Below are 24938 nucleotides of genomic sequence, written 5' to 3' on the forward strand. Positions count from 1 at the left end.
TCCTACCTTCCAAACTTTACAGAAGCTCTTCTGCGAACCTTGCAAGAAGTAAAGCTGTGAGTACCGGGCGTTAGTCGTGCTTCGGTAGCTCAGTTGGTAGAGCACTTGCCCGCGAAAGGCAAAGGTCCCGAGTTCGAGTCTCGGTCGGGCACACAGTTTTAATCTGCCAGGAAGTTTCATATCAGCGCACACTCCGCTGCAGAGTGAAAATCTCATTCTGGAAACATCCCCCAGGCTGTGGCTAAGCCATGTCTCCGCTATATCCTTTCTTTCAGGAGTGCTAGTTCTGCAAGGTTCGCAGAAGAGCTTCTGTAAAGTTTGGAAGGTAGGAGACGAGATACTGGCAGAAGTAAAGCTGTGAGTACCGGGCGTGAGTCGTGCTTCGGTAGCTCAGTTGGTAGAGCACTTGCCCGCGAAAGGCAAAGGTCCCGAGTTCGAGTCTCGGTCGGGCACACAGTTTTAATCTGCCAGAAAGTTTCATATCAGCGCACACTCCGCTGCAGAGTGAAAATCTCATTCTGGAAACATCCCCCAGGCTGTGGCTAAGCCATGTCTCCGCTATATCCTTTCTTTCAGGAGTGCTAGTTCTGCAAGGTTCGCAGAAGAGCTTCTGTAAAGTTTGGAAGGTAGGAGACGAGATACTGGCAGAAGTAAAGCTGTGAGTACCGGGCGTGAGTCGTGCTTCGGTAGCTCAGTTGGTAGAGCACTTGCCCGCGAAAGGCAAAGGTCCCGAGTTCGAGTCTCGGTCGGGCACACAGTTTTAATCTGCCAGGAAGTTTCATATCAGCGCACACTCCGCTGCAGAGTGAAAATCTCATTCTGGAAACATCCCCCAGGCTGTGGCTAAGCCATGTCTCCGCTATATCCTTTCTTTCAGGAGTGCTAGTTCTGCAAGGTTCGCAGAAGAGCTTCTGTAAAGTTTGGAAGGTAGGAGACGAGATACTGGCAGAAGTAAAGCTGTGAGTACCGGGCGTGAGTCGTGCTTCGGTAGCTCAGTTGGTAGAGCACTTGCCCGCGAAAGGCAAAGGTCCCGAGTTCGAGTCTCGGTCGGGCACACAGTTTTAATCTGCCAGGAAGTTTCATATCAGCGCACACTCCGCTGCAGAGTGAAAATCTCATTCTAGTACAAAATGAAGGTTACATGGAGACATGAAATGGAAGGGAATGGTACGACAGGGGAAGGAGAAGGGGAAACTGTCAGGTGAAGTGAATGGGGACAGCAGGTTAACAGATACTTGAGAACAGCAGAGTTACAGCAGCAAAGGATGTGTTGAAAAGAAAACACCATCTGCATAGTTTAGGTAAGCTGGTGGTGGAGGGAAGGATCCACATTACTCACATTGTGAAGTAGCCATTGAAATCTAGCAAGCTGTGCTCAGCTACATGTTGTGTCACTGTGCGGTCCATTTTGTATTCGGTCGTAACTTGGTGGTGACCATGGATTCTGGTGGACAGCAGGAGGATTTTCATATCACCGTAAAAAGCTTGCGGCAGAGTTGACATATGACACAGGTGATTTTAGAGGTGACCCTGCCTCTGATAGAAGTAGGATAAGCCTTTGACCAGACTAGAATAAGAAGTGCTGGTGGAGAGCATTGGGCAAGTCTGCCACTGGGATATGGACCTCATGGCAACAGATTGGGAGTGCTTCTGGGATGGACTACACACCCTGAATCCTACCAAATGTGTGTGAATTCCTAAGTGGCCAAACTGCTTAGGTCATCGGTCCCTAGACTTACACACTACTTAAACAAACCTATGCTAAGAACAACACACACACACACACACACACACACACACACACACACACACACACACACACACACACACACACACACACACCAAAGGGAGGACTCGAACCTCTGGTGGGAGGGGCCGCGAAGTCCTTGACAAACACAGCCACTCCACGCGGCCCCGAATCCTACCACCATCCCCAAAGAATCGGCCACAAAAGGAGTGCCCCCTCATCACCCAATAGCACCCTGGTCAGGAATGGCTGAACCATATCCTTTGCTAGGGCTCTGATTATCTATCATCATGCTCTGAGATGAGGAACTTCATGCCCAAGAGACTTCCTACCTCACCTAATGTGGTATTCCATTGCCCATTATCCATCCCCATTGCTTCCACACTTCTTGAAAGATTGAACAATAATGTCTTCTCTCACTCTAGACCACAACTGTTTCATCAACTCACACACCTGTTTGACTGTAGGTTGTTTTAAGGCTCCCTTCACCAAGAATTCATGCTGGGTTTCAACAATCATCCAATTGTTCCAGTCCTCTCTCACATTTACTTTAAATGGTTTATTTATCGAGACATCAAGAGGTTGCAATTGTGAAGTAAGTCCTGGAATAACAGCAAGCTCTGCATTTCCCTGTCTCTGTTTCTCTTTCGCAGACTTTTTCACATGACTACTAAACTGATCCAGCACAAGAAGAGAACTCTGCTCCAATAAAGCACCTTTGTTCTCTCCCTCACTCTGTTAATCTATAATTTCATACCAACCTCGTCCACCCCACCCTTGTCACGAATGCGAATGGCACCTGGAGGTATTTCAGGAGGTTTTGGGATTTTCCTGTGCTTGAAAATGATCAGTGGATTAAGTTTAGTACATGCCAACAGTTCTGTTAGATCCACACTGGTTTTCTATCAACATTGAATAATACAGCTACAGAAATATAATATTTTCCCTTCATACTCTTGTAGCATTTTCCGAGATATTTTGGTTTCAATTTTCATGCTACGTCTATGCCACATTTAATCACCCTCTTTTTTTTTTTTTTTCAGTTGTCCATGACACATTTAATCTCCATCTTTTTTTCAGTTTTTCTTTACTAGCCCACCAATCGTGAATTGTTTTTCTCTGTCTGTGTAGGGGTCAAAATTCCACTCAACTGCTCTGTTTCCATGTTTTTTGCAAATCCTATTAGTTTCAATTTACAGTCCACATCACACGAATATCTCTTACTTTTTTTTCCATTCCATTACGAACCCAGCAACTAACAAAAATATTGTACAGTTACCGATAACACAAATCACTTTCAATTCAAGTTCACTGGCACTGTAGACTGCAATGACATATCATAGGCTAAACAATATTCTGGGTTTGTCCTGGTGGGTCAGGAGGGAGACAGTGTTAGTAAGCTTGTGAAACCCCGCGACATGTTCGCTGCATCGATGCACTGCTGCAACCAGTTGAATCCAATATTGTCAGACTGCTAGACAGAGACAGGTTCCCACGGCATCGAATATATAGCCATTTTTAAGACTGCGGGAATTTTAAATCAAACATTGGACATTTTTACATTAATTTTGAGTATAAGATGCACCTGAATACTGGAAGCAATTTTTCGAAGATAAAAGTGTGTCTTATAGACCGTAAAATATGGTAGTACCAATACACAGCACCCAGAGACAGTGGTCATGTGTGTGTAAGTTGTGCTTTTGCAAATGTGAATGTTAATGTTTGTGGGTGTTTTCTACATCAGAAGAAGGTCTTTTAGCCGAAAGCTAAAATGTATAGCACTCTTTTCATTCAGCTTGTCTGCGAACTCAAATGTCCTTTGTATAAAATATTAAACTAAAACCACCTTTGGCCATCTGTATTTTGGATGTAATTAATTTATGCAGCCAGTTTCAGCATTTTGCTATGCCATTTTCAAGTCCCTGTGTAAAGATAACAACAATAATAACTGTGCGAACTACATAATAAAGGGGCAGTGTAGAATTTAAGAAATCAGTTCTATACAGTGGTAATATGTAGTAAACATTTACAAAAAAACAACCTGTACAGGGTGTGACATCAAAGTAAATAATAAACTAAGAAATAAAATGAGAAACCAGTTACACACTGTATGAATATAAACTCAGGAACAAAATGCACATATGCCATATAACAGTAAAATGAATGTACTAATCTAAGGTCAAAATTACATGTCACTCTTAAATTACTGTCATGTCACATTTTGACAAATACCTAAAAGTAATGCTTATGTCAAAACCTATAAACTGACTGAAGTAATGCAATCACTTGTAAACTGATGAGGACAAGCTAAAGGTAAGTCATTTACATGTTGTCATACATTAGTAAAATATAAAACCATTTTTGAGCGGTCAACTCCATGTTAACTATTTGTATCACCATATACCACAAACTAATAAAAACAGGAATTTAACATTATGCCAAAAATAATATATCAATCACAGATTTTTAATGAAACAAAATGTAAAGCTAATGTATTACACTGTAACGAATTTCCACTATGTAGAAAGTATCAAAATATCATATACAAGAAGTCGTAACCAACATCTTCAAGAAGTGGGAATTCCGCTGGTAAAGAGGCTTGTGGATAGGGATTCTCTCAAGGCAGTCTTAGGAACTGACATCTATTTTTTGAGAAATCTGATGTTTTCTTTTAGTTGTTGTTCATGACTTTTTAAAAAATCAATGGGTTTACTTAAATGGCGTGGGCATTTTGTTTACAGGTGTGTCTTCAGTTTTACTGGCTTCAAGTTATCATTATCTAAAACCTTCAAACATAGAACACGTTGAGGTCACTCCTCATTTTTCAAAATAATACTGGTAAACCCTAATTTAGTTTCAGGTAATCAACTTGGTATTTATGCATTTTAGTTTGGCATTCCGAGCTAATGTTGCTCATAGAAACAGAGGAAGATGCAAAAGAAGAATGTACTTTAATGAAATTTGGATCTTTTTCCTTATTAAAAATGCACACTTTGGACGGAGGTGAAACATTCGGTGAATTACTTTACATAGGACCTCTTGTTACAAATACCAGTAAGCCACTTATCCATGGGAATGGTGGACATTGTTTCACTTTATTGTAAAACTGTTGAACTATTTATGCTTCCAATGAACACATAATAGAAATCAACTTTTAGGTAACACACTACCTTTGAGCTGACTCTTGAAGCTTGCCTGAAATTGAGTGGATAGTCACAACGGTTGTGATTAACAATCTATTCTTGTAGTCATTGTTGTAAGAAAGTGAGAGTCACACTGCCAAGCGGTTTATTGTCATTAGAGGTTGTTAAATGTTTGGAAAGTAGATAACCCAGTGGGTGATCGGTGACAACTTTTCTCAGCATTCTTGCTGACAAAATCTGCTGGTCGGAGCAGCTTCTTAACTTGTCTCGCTAAAATGAGAACCAAACGCTAGCAAATTTTTGTTCACTACAAGTCTTTTTCTTACACAACATGAAATACAAATCTTTCAATCAAACGTGACAACAACCCCCCCCCCCCCCCCCCCCCCCCCGGACACGGACACGGACACGGACACGGACACACACACACACACACACACACACACACACACACAGAGAGAGAGAGAGAGAGAGAGAGAGAGAGAGAGAGAGAGAGAGAGAGAGAAGGTGGCTCCTCTATACGATGAGTAACAATCTTTTTTCATAACACTATTGTTATTTCATCTTACACTTTCCACTGTTGGTTAGTACTCACACATACAGAGTGGCAGCATTTGGCTGACCCTCTTTATACATACATGCTAAAAGTAACACTCCAAAAAATTTAAATATACTGGGGTGTTGAAAAGCTGGTAAAACTGATTTACAGTCCAACTTGCCATGTTACCTGTTTTACTACAGTTGCACAGAGACTAGCACAACCAGTTTCGTACCATACAGGTACATCCTCAGGTGCATTTCTGAACAAAAGTTTTTATATAGATTACTGAAACACTTGTCAAGTTACTCAAATTTATCTGGATGGTATTGTTACTTTATTTTCTATTATAGTTCTTAGAAAATTTCATCAGGGCTCTTATTTTCATTGGTAAGCCAAATTTTTGATAAATGTATGGTAATTGGAAATTCAAACCAAGACACTTTCGGAAGAGATCATAGAAGATTTGTGACGACGACAATGATGATGATAGAAGTCTACAACTTAATAACTAGATTTGCCTTATAGCTCCCTTGACAGTACACTGCTGGGCATCAAAATTTCAAGACCATGAAGACAACCCAGGCAACAAATATCAGACTGGCATGAAGTGTACTACACACTTGTATATGTAAATGACTAGCATCTCAATGTGGCTGCACAAAGTAGGAAATTGTAATACCATCTAACTCGGTATATAAGGAAAGAATAAGCAGCAGGTTTCTCAATCAGAACGCACAGTTGCATCTGGCTGTTTGTGTGAAGATCGTGTTATGTCTCATGGAAGAAGGAGAAATGTCTACGACTGTGTGAAGGAATTTAGCAGCAGCAGGATGGTGGCCTATCGAGACTGATGTTGAAACTTCCTGGCAGGTTAAAACTGTGTGCCTGACAGACTCAAACTCGGGACCTTTGCCTTTTGTGGCAAAGGTCCCGAGTTGGAGTCTTGGTCTGGCACACAGTTTTAATCTGCCAGGAAGTTTCATCAGCGCACACACCGCTGCAGAGTAAAAATTTCATTCAGGAGACAGACATTCATTGTTCCGCAATATTGCTGATGGCATTAGTTGAGATCCCATGACTGTTTAGTGCCTGAGAGGGCAGAAATATAGTTCACTTGGCCACACAGGATCGTACAGCCGCATCATGTACTTTGAGTAAGGAAATGGGCTTGTTTACAGCAAGCAAGAGGCCACACAGACAGTACCATGATGTCCAGAGCAGCACAGACTGTCAGCACGGTGACCACTGCTGCAGCTTTCCTTAATGCAGCACAGAAAGTTGTATACCCAACAACAAAACTGGACACGAGTGGAATCACACAGTCTCTCTCAATTCTGTGTACAGCATCACAATGAATGCGTGTGTGTGGTGATGACACGTGGAGAATGAACATCGCCAGATTACACTTGTAATAATCATAAAGGCACAGCACATGGCATGACATTATGGGATACACGGTACAATTACTTTTTGTGCATGTAGCCGGTAATCTGGAGTGCAGACACGACATTTATAACATGTTAAGCCAATAGCTGCACCATATCTTCAACGTTTCCGTGACATTATCCTCCAACAAGATAATACAGGGCTACACATTTCCCCTGCTGTTCTGTTCTGCTTCGATATAGGGGGTGTTCAACCTTTGCCCTGTTTAACATGTTCTTTAGTTTTCTAGGCCACTGAAAATATCTGTTGATGGGTTGCCGCATCACATGCACACCACCACTAGCCAGACACTATGACTGATTAACTCTGGCATAAACTTGAAGCAACATGGAATGAAATACCCAAGTTTGTCATCCATACTCAGTTCAACTCAGTGCCCAATGAAGTTAAAGCCACTGCTACTGCCAGAGGTGGCAGCTCTGTATACTAAATTTTGCGCCATGTACACCCCAAAATCACATTCAAATTTAATTATGAATGGCAGGGTATTTGTGCTTGCATACGCAAGCCATTAAAGCACCCCCCCCCCCCCCCCCCAACCACCACCACCATCACCCAATTAACACCCACTCACACTGTTGGTATGAACTAAAGGTACTTTCTGCTACATTCAGAATCCTACATTCACTACCTTTCCTCTATTCAGGGAGGAAAGAGGAATTAGTTTGATGGAGCAAGAAAGGAGGAGGGGGGGGGGGGGGGGGGGGGGAGTGCACGATCACTCAAAACCCAGGCTAAGACTAATCCACTTCCACTCTATATGGCAAAGGAGGATGACCAAGATGAGCACGAGAGAGAGAGAGAGAGAGGGAGAGGGAGGGAGAGAGGGAGGGAGAGAGAGAGAAGAGAGAAGATAAAAGATGCCATCATCTTTTTATCTACAGTACTGGCTGTTACTTCCAATAAAGGCAGTACTGGCCAGCCTCTAGGTGAATGTCACAATTTTCTTAATTGAATTTTCCATTTTATACATTCACTAGTTTTTCCCTAACTCCAAATGCTTCATACACCACAAGAGAAGGGTAATTCTTCAAATCCCTTCCTCTCTCTGTTATCAGATGAAGGGACACCAGCTAGTGTGCCAGCTTTTGCATGTGATTGTCAGTCAACCAGCTGTTTGGTATATAGAAATTTCTATTAACCTTTACTCGATTTGAATTGATGTTTTCAAAAGTGATAAACACACTGGTATAAAAAGTAATGAAATTTAATATACTTACTTTCTGGGTGGACACTGAGCTTTCTCTAACGGTGCACTGCTGCAGGTCAGGAGTGCTCAATTCAGTAAAATCAGTCTTGTTTCCATGATCATCATCACAGTCAGCATTTCCGTTACTGTGGCTCATTTCATCATTGCCTGAAGTGAAACCTTGTGGCTCATTATCCACTGATTCAGACTCTTCATCACTATCAAAAAGAAGTCTTTTTGATTTTCGTTTAATTTTAACAACTTCATCATCAGTCCAGTGGTTCTTCATAGTCATTACATCAACCATATTGTCACTTTAAGTGGAATGATCTGGAACACACAGAGAGATAGAAGTGAGAAATATAAAACTGAGCAGTCTGGCAGACATTTATGGAGTTCATCATCATCATCATCATCATCATCATCATCACAATTATTATTATTAAACTGACTAAAGAAAGAAATATTAAGTGTCATATTTTGAAGGCTTATAAAAATGAACTGATGCAAGGTTACCATAAGTGAACTGTATGTTCACTTCAAAACAAAAGTGTCTCTTTTCAAACTAACAGCGTCTCTTTAAAAAAAAAATTGTTGTCTTGAGGCTTTATATTATTTAAATAAGTTGCTTTATATCACTATTTGCTTATTTCCATCAAATGGTTCCTTTCAAATAATGTTCCTGTCCTCAGACATTTACTACATTAACTTTAAAATGACCATTTGGTTGATACGGCTCAATAGTGATCAACATATCTTTTAAAAAAATGTACAGCTTCTTCAGAATTGTTAATTCTTTTCAGTGACATTTCATGGCTGTTGTCTCAAGCATAAGGAAACCAATTTAAAACATGTCTATTGTGCTAATGATTAATTTCTTAATACTATTAACTGGGGGGTTTAGTACTGTTGATTCAGTTATAAATTGTTGTAGTTCTTGACCATTTAAAAGAATTCAAACATGAGAACTTTGAAAGGACATTTGCATTATGCAACATGCTGAACTACAAGTTTATTTAATTGGCCTGCTGCAGCACAACTCCCTCCTCCCTCCTGGACAGCTACAGTAGCAAGTGTCATGGCTAGTATATAACTAAAATTTAGATGCAAGTAAGCCCCACATGTAATTATGTTTATGCTTTTAAGCAGGTCACATACAACTCATTCACAGTCCATAGTACAAAAACTTTCAAAATGTAACTGTATTCAAATGTAAAAGATACTGAGTCACATATTCTTGTACAAGTCTATAACTTAACAGTGAAGCTGCACGTTTATGCAGACATAGTTATTTATATAATTACATGTGGCATACAGACAGAACTACCAGAACAAAAATTTTGGAGTTAATAACTACACAAAAATTTGCCAATAACTAACAAACTGTTTCTGGTGCCAAATCTTCTAAAGAAAATACAGTAATACTAACAGAATGAAAGCAAGCAACCTTTATTACTATTTTTTCAATTTAGGAAATATATACCTCAATCAATAAACGTTTACTCAAAACACATCAGTGCACTGTTTACATTATTTCACGGCATCTTCAAAGGATCAACACAGAGCATTTGGAAATTATGGGCAATTCATCACACACATATATATATACAGGGTGTCCCATTTATCTTGACCACCCTAAATAACTGTTTGTCCAGATGCAAATTACAAAATGTTTCAAGCAAATGTTCTTTTGCCGTCAGGGGGACATCAATCAGCATGATTGCCTTTGTTGTAGCTTTGTTTTTTACAAAGACATGAACAGTGGTATGACTCTTTTAAATGGCACCCTGTAGTTTTTATTCGGTATTTCATTTCCTCTCCTAAGGACCTATTCAAAAATGTATCACAGTGTACCATTCACTGAAACACAATGTTATTAATTACATAACACAACACTGACTTTGAGCCTGGGATCACAACTCATCCACGTGCTGGAGTTGTCAGAAAACAAATGAAAACCAAGTAAAAACATAACACAAAACTGACTTTGACTGCCGGCCGGAGTGGCCGAGTGGTTCTAGGCACTACAGTCTGGAACCGCGCAACCGCTGCGGTAGCAGGTTCGAATCCTGCCTCGGGCATGGATGTGTGTGATGTCCTTAGGTTAGTTAGGTTTAAGTAGTTCTAAGTTCTAGGGGACTTATGACCACAGCAGTTAAGTATCATAGTGCTCAGAGCCATTTGAACCATTTTTTTGATTTTGACTCTCCTGTACCATTGACTAGGAGTAGAACATTCAAAGGTGCTCAAAGTGGTGACCCTGGACACCGATACACTGGTGCCCTCGTTGAATGAAAGAATTATTTACTGCTTCCAGTGTTGCCTGCTGAAGACAATTACAAACAAGCATGATACATACCTGCATGTCCTCTGGAGTTGTTGAAATATCGTGACAGACTACGTTTTTAATTTATCCCCAAAGAAAAAAGTCTAGAGGATTCAAATCAGAAGACCTAGCAGGCCAAGTAACTGTTCCTCCTTGACCAATCCACCTGGCAGGATACCTTCGGTTCAGAACGCGATGTGCACGGAACGCATTATGTGCTGGACATCCATCATGTTGATACTACATAAGCATTCTGATTCTTAGCGGCACTTCATCCAGAACAGGAGAAAGAATTCGTCCGAGTAAGTTGGCATACGCTGTGCCGTTTGAATTATTATTGATGAAATAAGGGCCAATAATTGTAGTGCCAAGCATCCCACACCAGACATTGATGTTCCACCTGTCTAAGACATTGTGGGTTGTCACTGGACCAATAATGCATGTTCCTTGTATTTACCTGTCCTTTGTTTGAGAATGAACATTCATTGGTAAATAGAACATTGGAGAAGGGCTTTGGGTTGGTGAGGATTTTCTGCTGTGCCCACTGACAGAACTGTACACGATTCTGGAAATGCAGTTTGTAGGAAGGACACCCTTTACTGTATGCCTACTCTACATAACAGTATTTAAAAGGACTAAACTACTGTACTAAATGAACCCATACATAAGAAAACAGTATTGCAATTACTTTTCTGCTAAGTTACATTCCCCATAGATGAATAACATTTCTACCTTCTCTCTGTTGGCGTACATTCTACTCACACAACTCTTCAACTGACGATGGTTGACGGAATGACAGGTGTGCATTCTACTTATGTTTACATTTGTCTTCTGTCAACGTCAGCACATGGACGTGTTCCATTACCCCAGGTACCTGCACTAAGCACTGGGAGCATCAACGCCACTGTTGTGTTATTAATAATGTTGTGTTTCAGTGAATGGTGCACAGTGATACACTTTTGAATAAATCTTTAGGAGAGGAAATGAATTATGGGGTATAAAATACAGGGTGCGATTTTAAAAAAGTCATACCGCTGTTCATATCTTTGTAAAAAACAAAAGTTACAATGAAGGCAATCATGCTGATTGATGTCCCCCTGACGGCTAAAGAATATTTGCTTGAAACGTTTTGTAATTTCCATCTGGACAAACAGTTATTTAGGGTGGTCAAGATAAGTGGGACACCCTCTATATGAGGTAGTCAAATGAAGATGAGATAGATAATACAATGAGCATGGCATGTACATTGGCAATGCAGTTAGGTCTGTGTGTAGCAATGCCTGTTCAAGAAAAAACACTGAATGTTCACCACTACACCATTTGTCTGTTAGACTTGCTCAAACTGAGGGCAGCATGTCAACTGTGTGTCCAACTTCACTGTGGAGGCTGGGAAAGAGGAACAGCATGGCATAGTGTCATTTCTAACAGTGAAATGAGTGTCAAGAAATGAAATCCATGAGAATGTCATGCTGCAAACAGACCACAGCACGCCACATGCGTGTGGCACTGGTGTCACTGAAAGGCAACAGTTGGCCAGGTTAGGATCCTTGTGTCATTACCCACTTATGTCACTGCTGCAGTGGATGCAGCAGCTGTCAGAAATGAGCAACAACGGATGGTGGAAGACATTTCACTCATGTTGGGCATCAGTCATGCCATCATGACAGAGCATCTCCAGTTCCAGAGAATCTGTCCACAATGCATTCCCCCACAGCCTGACAGAGGAGCAGAAGTTGAAAAGAACATCAACACCGCAATGAAGAATAGTGTTTCCTGTCCCATATTGTAGTGGCAGATGAAACATGGTGTTGTCACGTCTTCATTTTGAGGCAGAGAGCAAGCGTTAGGGCAAATGGAAACATATGGATTCACACTATCTGAAAAAATACAAAGCCATGAATGAATGCCAGCTCTGAGAAAGTCAAGATGACCATTTTCTTTGACTGCAAGGGCCTGCTGCTCATTGATTTTCTGGAACATGACGTCATAATTAACACGCAATGTATGTGGACACTTGGCAAAAATTGAAGCATGCCATCATGTCCAAATGCGCAGGATTGTTGACGGATGGCATCATTCTGTTGCACAATAATGCTCACCCACACATTACCAATGTTGTTTCGATTACACTGCGGAAGTTTCACTGGGAAGTCCTGCCACATCCTTCATACAGTCCTAATCTCTCCCCATGCAACTTCCATATTTTTGGAGCCCTGAAGAAAGAAATTTATGGCCATTGTTTGCTTCGATCGAAGAGGTGCATGTTTGAGTACAATCATGGTTCCGTATGCAACTGTAACACATTTTGTTAAGCACTGACCGTCTTGCCTGACAGTGGGATAAATGTACTAACAGTTATGGAAGTTACTTTTGGAATAATAAACAGTCTACTTACTTTTTTCCACCCCTTGTTTTCATTTGACTGTGCCTTCTATGTAGATTGTAAAACAGAAAATGAACATATGGTATGTCTCAAACACTTTAATGTATTCCTCTACATAATGCCCTTAACAGCAATACATTGACTTTTATCTCATTACCTGTTCAAGTAATCCCTCCTCACACTACAAATGTATCTGAAAACTCAGTCAGTCCATAAAGCATTTTGGAGGCCCTCATTATCCCTATAGTGTTTGTTAAAATCACCTCCTGAGAAAAAAATCACATCAATGATATAAGGGGTTGGCCACAAAATCTATATGATCAAACTTGCTTCACCACACCTTTGATACTAAGAACTATTTCTGGACCCTGGCTGCATTTGTGACTTTTTCCACTATGAATCCATAATCCATATGTGTTGCATTTCGGTCAGTGAGAGTTATAATCACTGCTTTTACTGTCACAGGTAGTTACACCACATACACAAGTTCACACTGTAATAGACCAGCCTCTACCCCTTAATAAATAAAGAATATATGAGTGGCCTTCAGAAAGCTCCGCAACAACAACACACTCATATTCTTTATTTTCTTAATGTCTCTTTCCATATCAATATTTTGATTAGAGTGGACTACCGCAACAGCAGAAGTGTGTCATGTGACTGACATGCACCTGACATGGCTGACTGCTGCAGCAATTGTGCACCTATGAGTCCCAGGTGCACTCAACAGCTGTAAGAATTTTAAAATTAAAATTTGTCTATCATCTAATTCCAGAAGACTTCTGTGCCAAACTGATTGCTGGGTTACTGGTGCACTCTCACCACACTATCCCATTGAAGTCAAAACCAACAGGAAGTACTTTAATTTACATAGAGGACTAAGCTCATGTACAAGACTTCATCATCACTTTGGTTCATTTGGTATCTTCTGGTACGGTTTGCATTATGCTGACAAGGAGTTGATTCTCAACTATTCCATAGTGTGTGTCTTGGTTTTTTCTTTCTCTCTCTTTTAAGGGTGCAAAAACAAGAGGGGTCATTGGGGGCCGAGAGGAGGTCGGCCAAGTCGTTGGGAGAGGTTTAATTCCTCAAAACTTGTTCCTTTGAAGAGAAGACCTGTGGTGATGCCAATGCGACAACAGCTGGCAACAGACAGCAACACAGAGATAAGAAAAAGGAACTAAAAAGCTGGCAGGCTGAGGTAGCAGGACTGCAGCCTTGGCAGCAGCATCAGTAGCCCCATCTCCCGTCAGACCAACATGACCAGGAACCCACATAAACATCACCTTTTGCACTAAGAGACTGACTGTGTACAGCACATACGAGGATCTGAAGGGCACAAAGAGAACTGGAGCATATGACAATTAAAAAACCTGTGTTGCCTTATGTACTGTGTGACCTGACAGAGGGCAAAAAACTCTGTTGTAAATATTGAACTGTGTTCTGCAAGCCAATACCAAAAATCATCAGTGCAATGACGAAGGGACACCTGACACTACGTCTGCCTTAGAGCCACCAGTGTACACAAAGGTACTATCACCATGTGAGAAGGTCGAGAAACTGACAGTGATAGATTGAAGCTGGAGCTGTGCCCTTGGGAGGCAAATGAAAACCAAGATGAACACAGGTCACCACACAAAGCCAAGGTGTTGAAAGGTTCACACCCATCAGGAACATGGCAGGTAACATGATGTTAAGTTGCTGGAGAAATAGCTGAAAGTGAAGTCCAGGAGGTTACAGAGAAGAAGGATGCGCCCCATCCTGGCAGTCAAGGAAGTCATTGAGGAAGACGGGTATAGGATGTGTGACATGACATGGCAGACAAATGACGTGCATATCAGCTGAGGAGAACATCACACCGGTATGGTAGCCATAGTTTGACATCTTATGTATAGAGACTCAATTGGGCTAGTGTAAAAGGAGCCAGTGGCCAACAGATTCCACAATGGTGCACTGTAATAAGTTAGCATAAGAAGGATGGAAGCACAGATGTATAAACGAAATATCCATAGCCTAGTTTTGAATGGACAAGGGATATGTACAAAAGGAGAAGGGTGGTCCAATCCACTCCCCAGGAAGTACCTGTACCACTTAGGGGCCGGCCGAAGTGGCCGTGCGGTTAAAGGCGCTGCAGTCTGGAACCGCAAGACCGCTACGGTCGCAGGTTCGAATTCTGCCTCGGGCATGGATGTGTGTGATGTCCTTAGGTTAGTTAGGTTTAACTAGTTCTAAGTTCTAGGGGACTAATGACCTCAGCAGTTGAGTCCCATAGTGCTCAGAGCCATTTGAACCATTTTTGAACCACTTAGGGCATGTCGGACATTGAGGGACCATGTACAATGGGCAGCCAGGTAATACATGTGGAAGAACCAAGAAAGTTTTCTATCAAGCATGAGCCCCGGGAATTTTGTAATTTCAGGGAATGGAACAGCAACAGGCTCAAGATGTAAAGACAATGGACAAAAGAAAATGCACTGCCAGAAATTCAGACAAATGGTTTTGCAAGTGGAAAAGCAAAAGCCACTCCCCAAGTAAAGACAACCGAGACATTGCTGAAGAGGCTGTTCAACGAGACAAGCCCAAGAGACCTGCAATAGATTACAATGTCATTGATGAAAAGGGAGCTGGAGATGGGTGGTGGGAGACAGGCCATAATACGGCTAATGGTTATAGCGAAGAGGACAACACTCAGGACAGAGCTCTGGCACACAATGTTTTCCTGGATAAAGGTGTCCAACAAGGCCAAACCCACATGTACCTTTAAAACACGGTCTTTTAAAAATTCCTGAAGGAAACGGGGCAGGCAGCCTCAGATACCCCATGTGTACCGAGGGTACCAGTCCTCCAACAGGTATTGTAGGCTTCCTCCAAATCGAAAAACATAGTCACAGTCTGGTATTTCCGCAGAAAAACATTCATAACTTGGGTTGAGAAAGTGACAAGATGGCCAACTGCAAAATGGTGTGCTCAAAATCCACATTGTGCAGTGGTTAGTGGATCGCGAAATTCAAGCCACCATACCAATAGGCCATACATCATATGTTCCATCACCTTGCAAACATAGCTGGTGAGAGAAATGGGGCAGCAGCTGGAAGTTTGTCTTACTAGGTTTAGGTATGGGTTTGACAGGGGCTTCACAACAGCATCTGGGAAATGTGTCATCTGCCCAAATGCAATTGTACATACAAAGGAGACAGTGCTTGTCCGCAAGAGAAAGGTGCTGCAAAATCCAAATGTGAACATCATCCGGCCCTGGGGTGGAAGATCAGGATGAAGTGAGAGCATGATCTAGCTCCCTCATAGTAAAGGCAGCATTGCAGCATTCACAATCCTGAAAGGAGAAGGGTACCACTTGAGCCTCCTCCATTTGATTCCAATGGAGAAAGGTGGGGTGATAGAGGGTGGAATTCGAAATCTCCACAAAACAGCAGCCAAAGGTGTTTGAGATAACAGCAGGGTCCACAATGACATCATTTGCTAGGGCCAGGCCAGATATTGGGAAATGGACATTGGTTCCAGAAAGCCATCAGAAATTGCCCCACATAATGGAAGAGGGAGCGACATCCTTGACTGCCAGCATGGGGCACATCATTCTTCTCTGTTACCTCCTGGAGTTCACTTTTGGCTATTTCTCCAGCAGCTTAACTTCACGCTATCTGCCACATACCCGACGGGTGTGAACCCTTCACCACCTTGGCTTCATGTGGTGATCCTAAAAGAACTAGTAAATGAAATCCAGCTAGCTTTTTTTGCTATCTTGAAGAATATGATGACACTGTGAACGCAACTGTTTATAACAAATACAGCTCGCCATCTAAGGATGACAGTTAAAAACCCTGAGAACATGTCTCCACATGCGAATCGCATTGTTGCACGCATCAGTCCACCAGGGGACTGGAACATGGTGTGGCAAAGATTAAGTGCAAGGTATAGAATATTCTGTGGTGGCAAGGATAAAATTTGTAAGGTATTCTACCTGGTCATCACCACTGGGGAAATTTTGTTTATTGAAGGTCACCAGAGAGGAGTAACGCCGCTAGTCAGCCTTAGAAAGCTGCCAACTGGGTTCACCGTAGATGGGATAGGGGTCAGCAAATGGATAGCACACGGGAAACAGTCGCTCGAGTACTTGTCAGTGAGAATAGATCACTCAAGATGACAAGCAAGCTGGGCAGTGCCGAAAGAGAGGCCCAAATGGGAGTAAGTGTGTATGGAGTCTGCAAGGAATGCAGGTGTTCCAGTGTTAATGCAAATGACGTTGAGTTGATTGAGAAGGTCAGCAAGAGGGCACCTCTGACAGGTTCTGGAAGAACCCCAAAAAGGATAGTGTGCTTTTAAGTCGCTAAGCAGAAAAAAGGGGTGAGGGAGTTGACCAATAAGCTGGAGGAAGTCTGCTCTGGTGACAGCAAATGACGGAGGGACACAGATGTTGCAAAGAGAAAACGTGAAGCGAGGAAGGATAATGTGGACTGCAGCAGCTTGCAGTCAAGTGTTTAACGAGATGGTTTGGCTATGAACATCATTCCACACGAGCTGCATGACTCCCCCACAGTATGGAATGCTGTCTTCAGGGGAGGGAAGGTTGAAATAGATCGGATGGAAATATGAGAGGTCACAGCAGTTGCAAGGACACATTTTGTTTCTTGGAGACAGAAAACAAGCAGACTCTGTGATTCCAAGAGCAGCCGTAATTCCTTCTTGTTGGATCTAATGCTGCAAACTTTCCAACAGAGGAGAGCCATGACGGGATAAGGGGAAGAGGGAACAAATGAAGGGTTGTCACCTTGGCAGCTGCCGAGTGTCAGCCTTTGCAGACTCACTGCTACAGCATGAAGAGGCTGGAGGACCTGTTCCATGAGATCTACAGAGGCTTTAGCATTCTCACTGGATCAGCCTGCAGATTCCATGGCAGAAGAATGGTAGGCGATTCACACCAGTGAAATGGAGGTTGGATAGGTGACAGTATCACGTGGAAGCACGCCTGAAGAGGACCTCCGAGACAGGGAAGAAGTCAGTCTGTCTTTGATTTCTTAGAGCCTTTGTGGTTGGCAGTTGAAGATGCAGATGGTTGTTGGGTGGAGGGACATAAGAAGTCTTCGCGGGAGTGTTCTTTTTGTCCTTTCCAGCCTGCCAGTTGTAAAGTAAGCGATTTCACCGCTGGGACCAAAGATCTGGTGGCTTGCTGCGCAGCTGGAGGAGAAGGATACAGGGATATTACCATGATACTGGGCGATTTCACAACTGCAATGCTGTATTTGAGGTCGCAAGTCTGTGTGGCTATCTCCTTCCTGAAGTGATGCATAGCGTGAATGGTAGTATAAGTTCCAGATGGTAAAAAGCAGGGCTTTCGACTAGCCAACAGCTTGCGAGTGACAGGGTAAGTTACTTTTTCCTTCACCCCTATCTCCTGGACGGCCTGCTCATTGAGATAAATGAGACATTCTCGGGATGAGGCTGCATGGATGCCACTGTAACTGATACAGCAGGGACATGGAGGCAGGCTATCATCCTCATGAGCATCCTTACCACAATAACATATACGGTTGAGTTTTGCACGACATGCGAGTGGTGTTGTAATGTTGGCACCTATAGCAACAAATCGGGTTTGGAATGTTCTGTTGTACCGTGATGACTTCATAGCCTACTTTGATCTTTGATGGAAACGCTACTCTACCAAATGTGAGAGAGTGTGTGTAGGCTCTAAGGTTGTATCAACCTTTTTCATTACCCAATGGACTGCAATGATGCCCTGATCAGAGAGGTGAGTTTGGATTTCTCCCTCGGTCAGACCACTGAGCAGCCAAGTGTAAATACCACCACGTGAAGAATTCAGTTTTCGATGAGCCTCAACACGAACAGGTTAGCCATAGAGTAGTGAAGCTACAAGCAGTTGTTGGACTTGAAAATCACAACTGGTCTCCAAAAGCAGTTCCATTATGTAAAAGAGAGCAGGATTTCACACAGCTTGCTATTGCATCAACACTTATCTGAGTAATAAGCATATGGATTGTAACAAAGCACTCACCTCCTTCCGTACGTGATAACATGAGGAACCAAGGTGCAACTGGGAGATTCTTTGAATCTTTAGCCTCATTCCGTTTTGTGTTTTTTTTTTTTGGTCATCAGTCTACTGACTGGTTTGATGTGGCCCGCCACGAATTCCTTTCCTGTGCTAACCTCTTCATCTCAGAGTAGCACTTGCAACCTACGTCCTCAATTATTTGCTTGACGTATTCCAATCTCTGATTTCCTCTACAGTTTTTGCCCTCTACAGCTCCCTCTAGTACCATGGAAGTCATTCCCTCATGTCTTAGCAGATGTCCTATCATCCTGTCCCTTCTCCTTATCAGTGTTTTCCACATGTTCCTTTCCTCTCCGATTCTGCGTAGAGCCTCCTCATTCCTTACCTTATCAGTCCACCTAATTTTCAACATTTGTCTATAGCACCACATCTCAAATGCTTCGATTCTCTTCTCTTCCGGTTTTCCCACAGTCCATGTTTCACTACCATACAATGCTGTACTCCAGACGTACATCCTCAGAAATTTCTTCCTCAAATTAAGGCCGGTATTTGATATTAGTAGACTTCTCTTGGCCAGAAATGGCTTTTTTGCCACAGCGAGTCTGCTTTTTATGTCCTCCTTGCTCCGTCCGTCATTGGTTATTTTACTGCCTAGGTAGCAGAATTCCTTAACTTCATTGACTTCGTGACCGTCAATCCTGATGTTAAGTTTCTCGCTATTTTCATTTCTACTGCTTCTCTTTACCTTCGTCTTTCTCCGATTTACTCTCAAACCATACTGTGTACTCATTAGACTGTTCATTCCGTTCAGCAGATCATTTAATTCTTCTTCACTTTCACTCAGGATAGCAATGTCATCAGCCAATCATATCATTGATATCCTTTCACCTTGTATTTTAATTCCACTCCTGAACCTTTCTTTTATTTCCATCATTGCTTCCTCGATGTACAGATTGAAGAGTAGGGGCGAAAGGCTACAGCCTTGTCTTACACCCTTCTTAATACGAGCACTTCGTTCTTGATCGTCCACTCTTATTATTCCCTCTTGGTTGTTGTACATATTGTATATGACCCGTCTCTCCCTATAGCTTACCCCTACTTTTTTCAGAATCTCGAACAGCTTGCACCATTTTATATTGTCGAACGCTTTTTCCAGGTCGACAAATCCTATGAAAGTGTCTTGATTTTTCTTTAACCTTGCTTCCATTATTAGCCGTAACGTCAGAATTGCCTCTCTCGTCCCTTTACTTTTCCTAAAGCCAAACTGATCGTCACCTAGCGTATTCTCAATTTTCTTTTCCATTCTTCTGTACATTATTCTTGTAAGCAGCTTCGATGCATGAGCTGTTAAGCTGATTGTGCGATAATTCTCGCACTTGTCAGCTCTTGCCGTCTTCGGAATTGTGTGGATGATGCTTTTCCGAAAGTCAGATGGTATGTCGCCAGACTCATATATTCTACACACCAACGTGAATAGTCGTTTTGTTGCCACTTCCCCCAATGATTTTAGAAATTCTGATGGAATGTTATCTATCCCTTCTGCCTTATTTGACCGTAAGTCCTCCAAAGCTCTTTTAAATTCCGTTTATATTTAGTAAACACAAACTGAGATGATGATTGGCTCATTGCGAGAAAATCCTCCCTATTACCAGTGCCTCTGATGGCATGCTCCTTCCAATGGGAGGCCCTTCTTGGGCTCAACCAACTTAGGTGATTGTTCATGTCTCAGGTCACACCTTCCAAACTCCTGACAGAGGAACCAATTAGCGATTTGGGAAGGTAACAGCTCAGGCAATCACCCCTTCCTGGACCTGGCCTCCCCTTCCTGGACCTGGCCTCTACCAGGGTTATGTACGAACCCTGCTTATCGACCCTGGGCTGGGAATTATGCGTTACCCAGCCACCTGTTATGTGTCAAATGCACGTGCCGGCCTTCAGGAGTGCACAGGGAGGCAGAAGAAACACAGAGGAAGGATCATAGATACAGAACGAAGAAAGAAATGAGAAACAGATGAGGGGCAGTTCTGATGTCAAGCTATTAACAACTCAGAAAACATTCCCAAAAATATCCCACACATATTCCCCAAGGGAGGTGAAAAATAATGACAGAAGGATAGACATCCAGCACAGAAAGGGAAGAGGTGCTGCAAAGACTGGAGCCTCACAGTAGCTAAGCACGAACTCGCCAAAGAGGGGCACACTGAATGGGAGCAATAGTGTGTGGGGAGGACCAAGAGTGTTTCCTATCGAGCATGAGTCCCAGGAATTTCGTAGTTTCAATAAACGGAAGGGTAACAGGCCACCGCCAGAAATTCATACAGACGGTTTTGACAGTAGAAAAGTGAAAGCCACTATCGATGCTCCAGGAGTAAAGACAATCAAGACATGGCTGGAGACGTCACTGAGTGAGACTGGTCCATGGGGAACTGCAATACATGGCAAAATCGTCAACAAAAAGGGAACCGGAGTTGCCCAGTGGGAGACAGGCCTTTATAGGGTTAATGGCGATAGCAAAGAGGACAACGATCACGGCAGAATCCCGAGGCACACCATTTTCTTGGATAAAGGTGTCCGAGAAGGCAGAACCCACATCCAACTTGAAAACTCGGTCTTGTAAAAAAAAAAAAGAGGCAGGCACCCACAGAAACCCCACGTGTAAAGAGTACAGAGGATACCAGTTCTCCAACAGGTGTCGTAAGCCTTCTCCAACAGGTGTCGTAAGCCTTCTCCAAATCGAAAAACATGGCCACAGTCTAGGATTTCCGCAGAAAACCATTTCTGACTAGGGTGGACAAAGTAATAATGAGATGGTCAACTGCAGAATGCTGCACTCGAAATCCACACCGTGCATTTGTCAGTAAATTGCAAGACTCGAGTCACTATGCCAGATGAGCATGAATCATAAGTTCCACCACCTTGCAAACGCATCTGGTGAGAGGTGTGGCGGTAGCTATAAGGTAGGTTTTTGTCCTTACCGGGCTTAGGTACGGGTATGACAGTGGCTTCATGCCAACGTCTGGGAAATGTGCCTCTGCCCAGATGCGGAAAGTGCTTGCTTGCAAGAGAAAGGTGCTGCAAGATCTGAATGTGGACAGCTTCTGGTCCTGGGGCAGAGGATCGGGATGAACTGAGAAAATGATCTAGCTTGCTCATAGTAAAGGTGGCATTGTAGCACCACGATTCGGAGAAGAGAAGGGTATCGCCTGAGCCTCCTCCACTCGTTTCTGATGAAGAAGGTCCAGAGTGATAGTGGGAAGAGCTCAAAATGTCTGTAAAATGGCGGCCCTAGGTGTTGGAGATAGCAACAGGATCCACAATGACATCATCTGCTACTGTCAGGCCAGAAATTGGGGAATGGATCTTGGTTCCAGAAAGTCATCAGGGGTTGGCCCACACGACAGAGCAAAGGGTGGAACTGTTAAAAGAACTAGTGAATGAAATCCAGCTAGCTCTTTTGCTATCTCGAAGAACTCAACGACACTTTGCACACATCTTTTTATAATGAATGCAGTTTGCCATCGTAGGATGACTGTTAAAAACATGGGGAGCACCTCTCCATGCACAAATTGCGCCGTGGCATGCCTCAGTCCACCGACTGACAGGGACACGACATGGTAAAGAGGAAGTGTGAGGAATGGAACATTCTGCGGCAGTAAGGATAACGTTTGTGAAATATTCCACCTGGTCATCACAACTGGGGAAATCTTGTTCTTTGAAGGTCGCCAGGGAGGAGTAAAGCTGCCACTCAGCCTTAGTAAGCTGCCATTTGGGTGTGCATGCATGTGGGGTCGGAGTCAGCAAACGGATAGTACACGGGAAACGGTCGCTCGAGTAGGTGTCAAAGAGAACAGTCCACTGAAGACAATAGGCAAGCTGGGCAGTGCAGAAGTTTTTTTTTTAGGGCGCACAACTTCAACGGTCATTAGCGCCCAGACTACATTAGGAATGCACTGCGAGGCACAAGTTTAAAACAGCAACTAAAAGGGAAAACACGATAAAAGATCGACAGGCATAGGATTAAAAAAAAACAGCATAATTAAATGTCCTTAGACAGGTTGGTCAATTTGATAAAACGAAGAATTCGAGCAGCTGCTCCTGGGTCATCTGCTAAAATGCCATCGAGAGTACATGGCAGGCCAAGATCAAGACGCAGTGTAGTAAAATCCGGACAGGACGTTAAAATGTGGCGGACAGTCAGCAAGGGCCCACACGGGCAGAACGGCGCCGGCGCAGCCGTCAGCAGATGGCGATGGTTGAACCGGCAGTGTCCAATTCGTAACCGGGCCAAAACTACCTCCTCCCGCCGAGAGGGGCGTGAGGAGGACGTCCAAGCCGCGGGAAGAGGTTTCAAGGCCCGAAGCTTGTTGTCCGTAAGTGCAGCCCAATCGGCATGCCACAGCGATAAAATGCGCCGACAAATGACCCTGCTACAATCTGATGAAGGGACACAACAAAAAGCTGTCCGAGGCTGGAGGATCGCAGCCTTGGCCGCGGCATCTGCAGCTTCGTTCCCAGGGATACCGACATGGCCAGGAACCCACATAAAGCTAACCGGAGAACCGTCGTCCACCAGCTGCTGAAGAGAGCGTTGGATCCAGTGCACGAAAAGGTGAACTGGATATGGATCACTGAGGCTCTGGATGGCGCTCAGGGAATCAGAGCAGATGACATAAGCAGAATGTCGGTGGCCGCAGATGTAAAGAACAGCCTGGTAGAGGGCAAAGAGCTCAGCTGTGAAGACAGAACAATGGCCATGGAGCCGGTATTTGAAACGTTGTGCCCCGACAATAAAAGAACAACCGACCCCGCCATTGGTCTTAGAGCCATCTGTATAAATGAAGGTCATATTAATGAACTTCGAATGAAGTTCAACAAAACGGGAGCGGTATACCGAACCGGGGGTAACCTCCTTTGGGAGCGAGCTGAGGTCAAGGTGAACGCAAACCTGAGCCTGGAGCCAAGGTGGCGTATGGCTCTCGCCCACTCTAAGGGTTGCAGGGAGTGAAAAATCAAGGTGTAGAAGGAGGCGACGAAAGCGAACTCCTGGGGGTAGCAGGGCAGAGACATACAACCCATATTGACGATCGAGGGAGTCGTCAAAAAAGGAACGATAAGACGGGTGGTCGGGCATTGACAGTAGCAGACAGGCATAGCGACAAAGCAGTATATCGCGCCGGTAGGGCAGTGGCAATTCACCGGCTTCAGCATGAAGACTCTCGACGGGACTAGTATAAAATGCTCCGATCACAAGACGTAAACTGCGATGTTGTATGGAGTTGAGGCGGCGTAAGATGGACGGCCGTGCAGAGGAGTGTACGAAGCTCCCATAATCCAGCTTTGAGCGGACGATCGACCGATATAGGCGAAGTAGGACGGTTCGATCCGCTCCCCACGACATACCACTGAGAACACGGAGGACATTTAGTGAACGGGTACAACGGGCAGCCAAATATGACACATGTGGAGACCAGCTAAGTTTCCTGTCAAATGTAAGACCTAAAAATTTTGTTGTCTCCACGAATGGGAGAGCAACGGGACCGAGTCGTAAGGACGGTGGGAGAAACTCTTTGTAGCGCCAGAAGTTAATACAGACCGTCTTCTCGGCAGAAAAATGGAAGCCATTGGCGACACTCCAGGAGTAAAGATGGTCAAGAGAACGCTGAAGACAGCGCTCCAGGAAACATGTACGCTACGCGCTGCAATAGATGGTAAAATTGTCCACAAAAAGGGAGCCTGATACATCAGCTGGGAGGCAATCCATTATTGGATTGATCGCTATGGCGAAGAGAGCGATGCTCAAAACTGAGCCCTGTGGCACCCCATTCTCCTGGCGAAAGGTGTCCGACAGGACAGAACCCACACATACCCTGAACTGTCGATCCATTAAAAAGGAACGAATAAAAAGAGGGAGGCGACCGCGAAGGCCCCACGTATGCATGGTGCGGAGAATGCCCGCCCTCCAACAGGTGTCGTAAGCCTTCTCCAAATCAAAGAACACAGCCGCGGTCGGGCGCTTCCGCAAGAAGTTATTCATAATGAGGGTTGACAAGGTAACCAGATTGTCAACAGCAGAGCGGCGCCTACGAAATCCACATTGTACATTGGCAAGTAGGCACCGAGATTCGAGCAGCCAAACCAAAC

The 24938-nt window shown here is 43.6% G+C and overlaps 1 protein-coding gene across 2 annotated transcripts in view; it reads right to left on the reverse strand.

Annotated features, from left to right (window-relative positions):
• Window positions 1–24938, reverse strand: part of LOC124795486 (claspin) — a 181777-nt gene that overhangs the window by 134614 nt on the left and 22225 nt on the right. For both annotated transcript variants that reach the window (XM_047259532.1, XM_047259533.1), the window contains exon 2: window positions 8098–8396. In XM_047259532.1, coding sequence (XP_047115488.1) covers window positions 8098–8373 — 276 coding nt within the window. In that variant the 5' untranslated portion in view covers window positions 8374–8396. The remainder of the gene's footprint in view (window positions 1–8097; window positions 8397–24938) is intronic.

The sequence above is a fragment of the Schistocerca piceifrons genome, chromosome 4 (genome assembly GCF_021461385.2).
Source record: "Schistocerca piceifrons isolate TAMUIC-IGC-003096 chromosome 4, iqSchPice1.1, whole genome shotgun sequence".
Lineage (NCBI taxonomy): Eukaryota > Metazoa > Arthropoda > Insecta > Orthoptera > Acrididae > Schistocerca > Schistocerca piceifrons.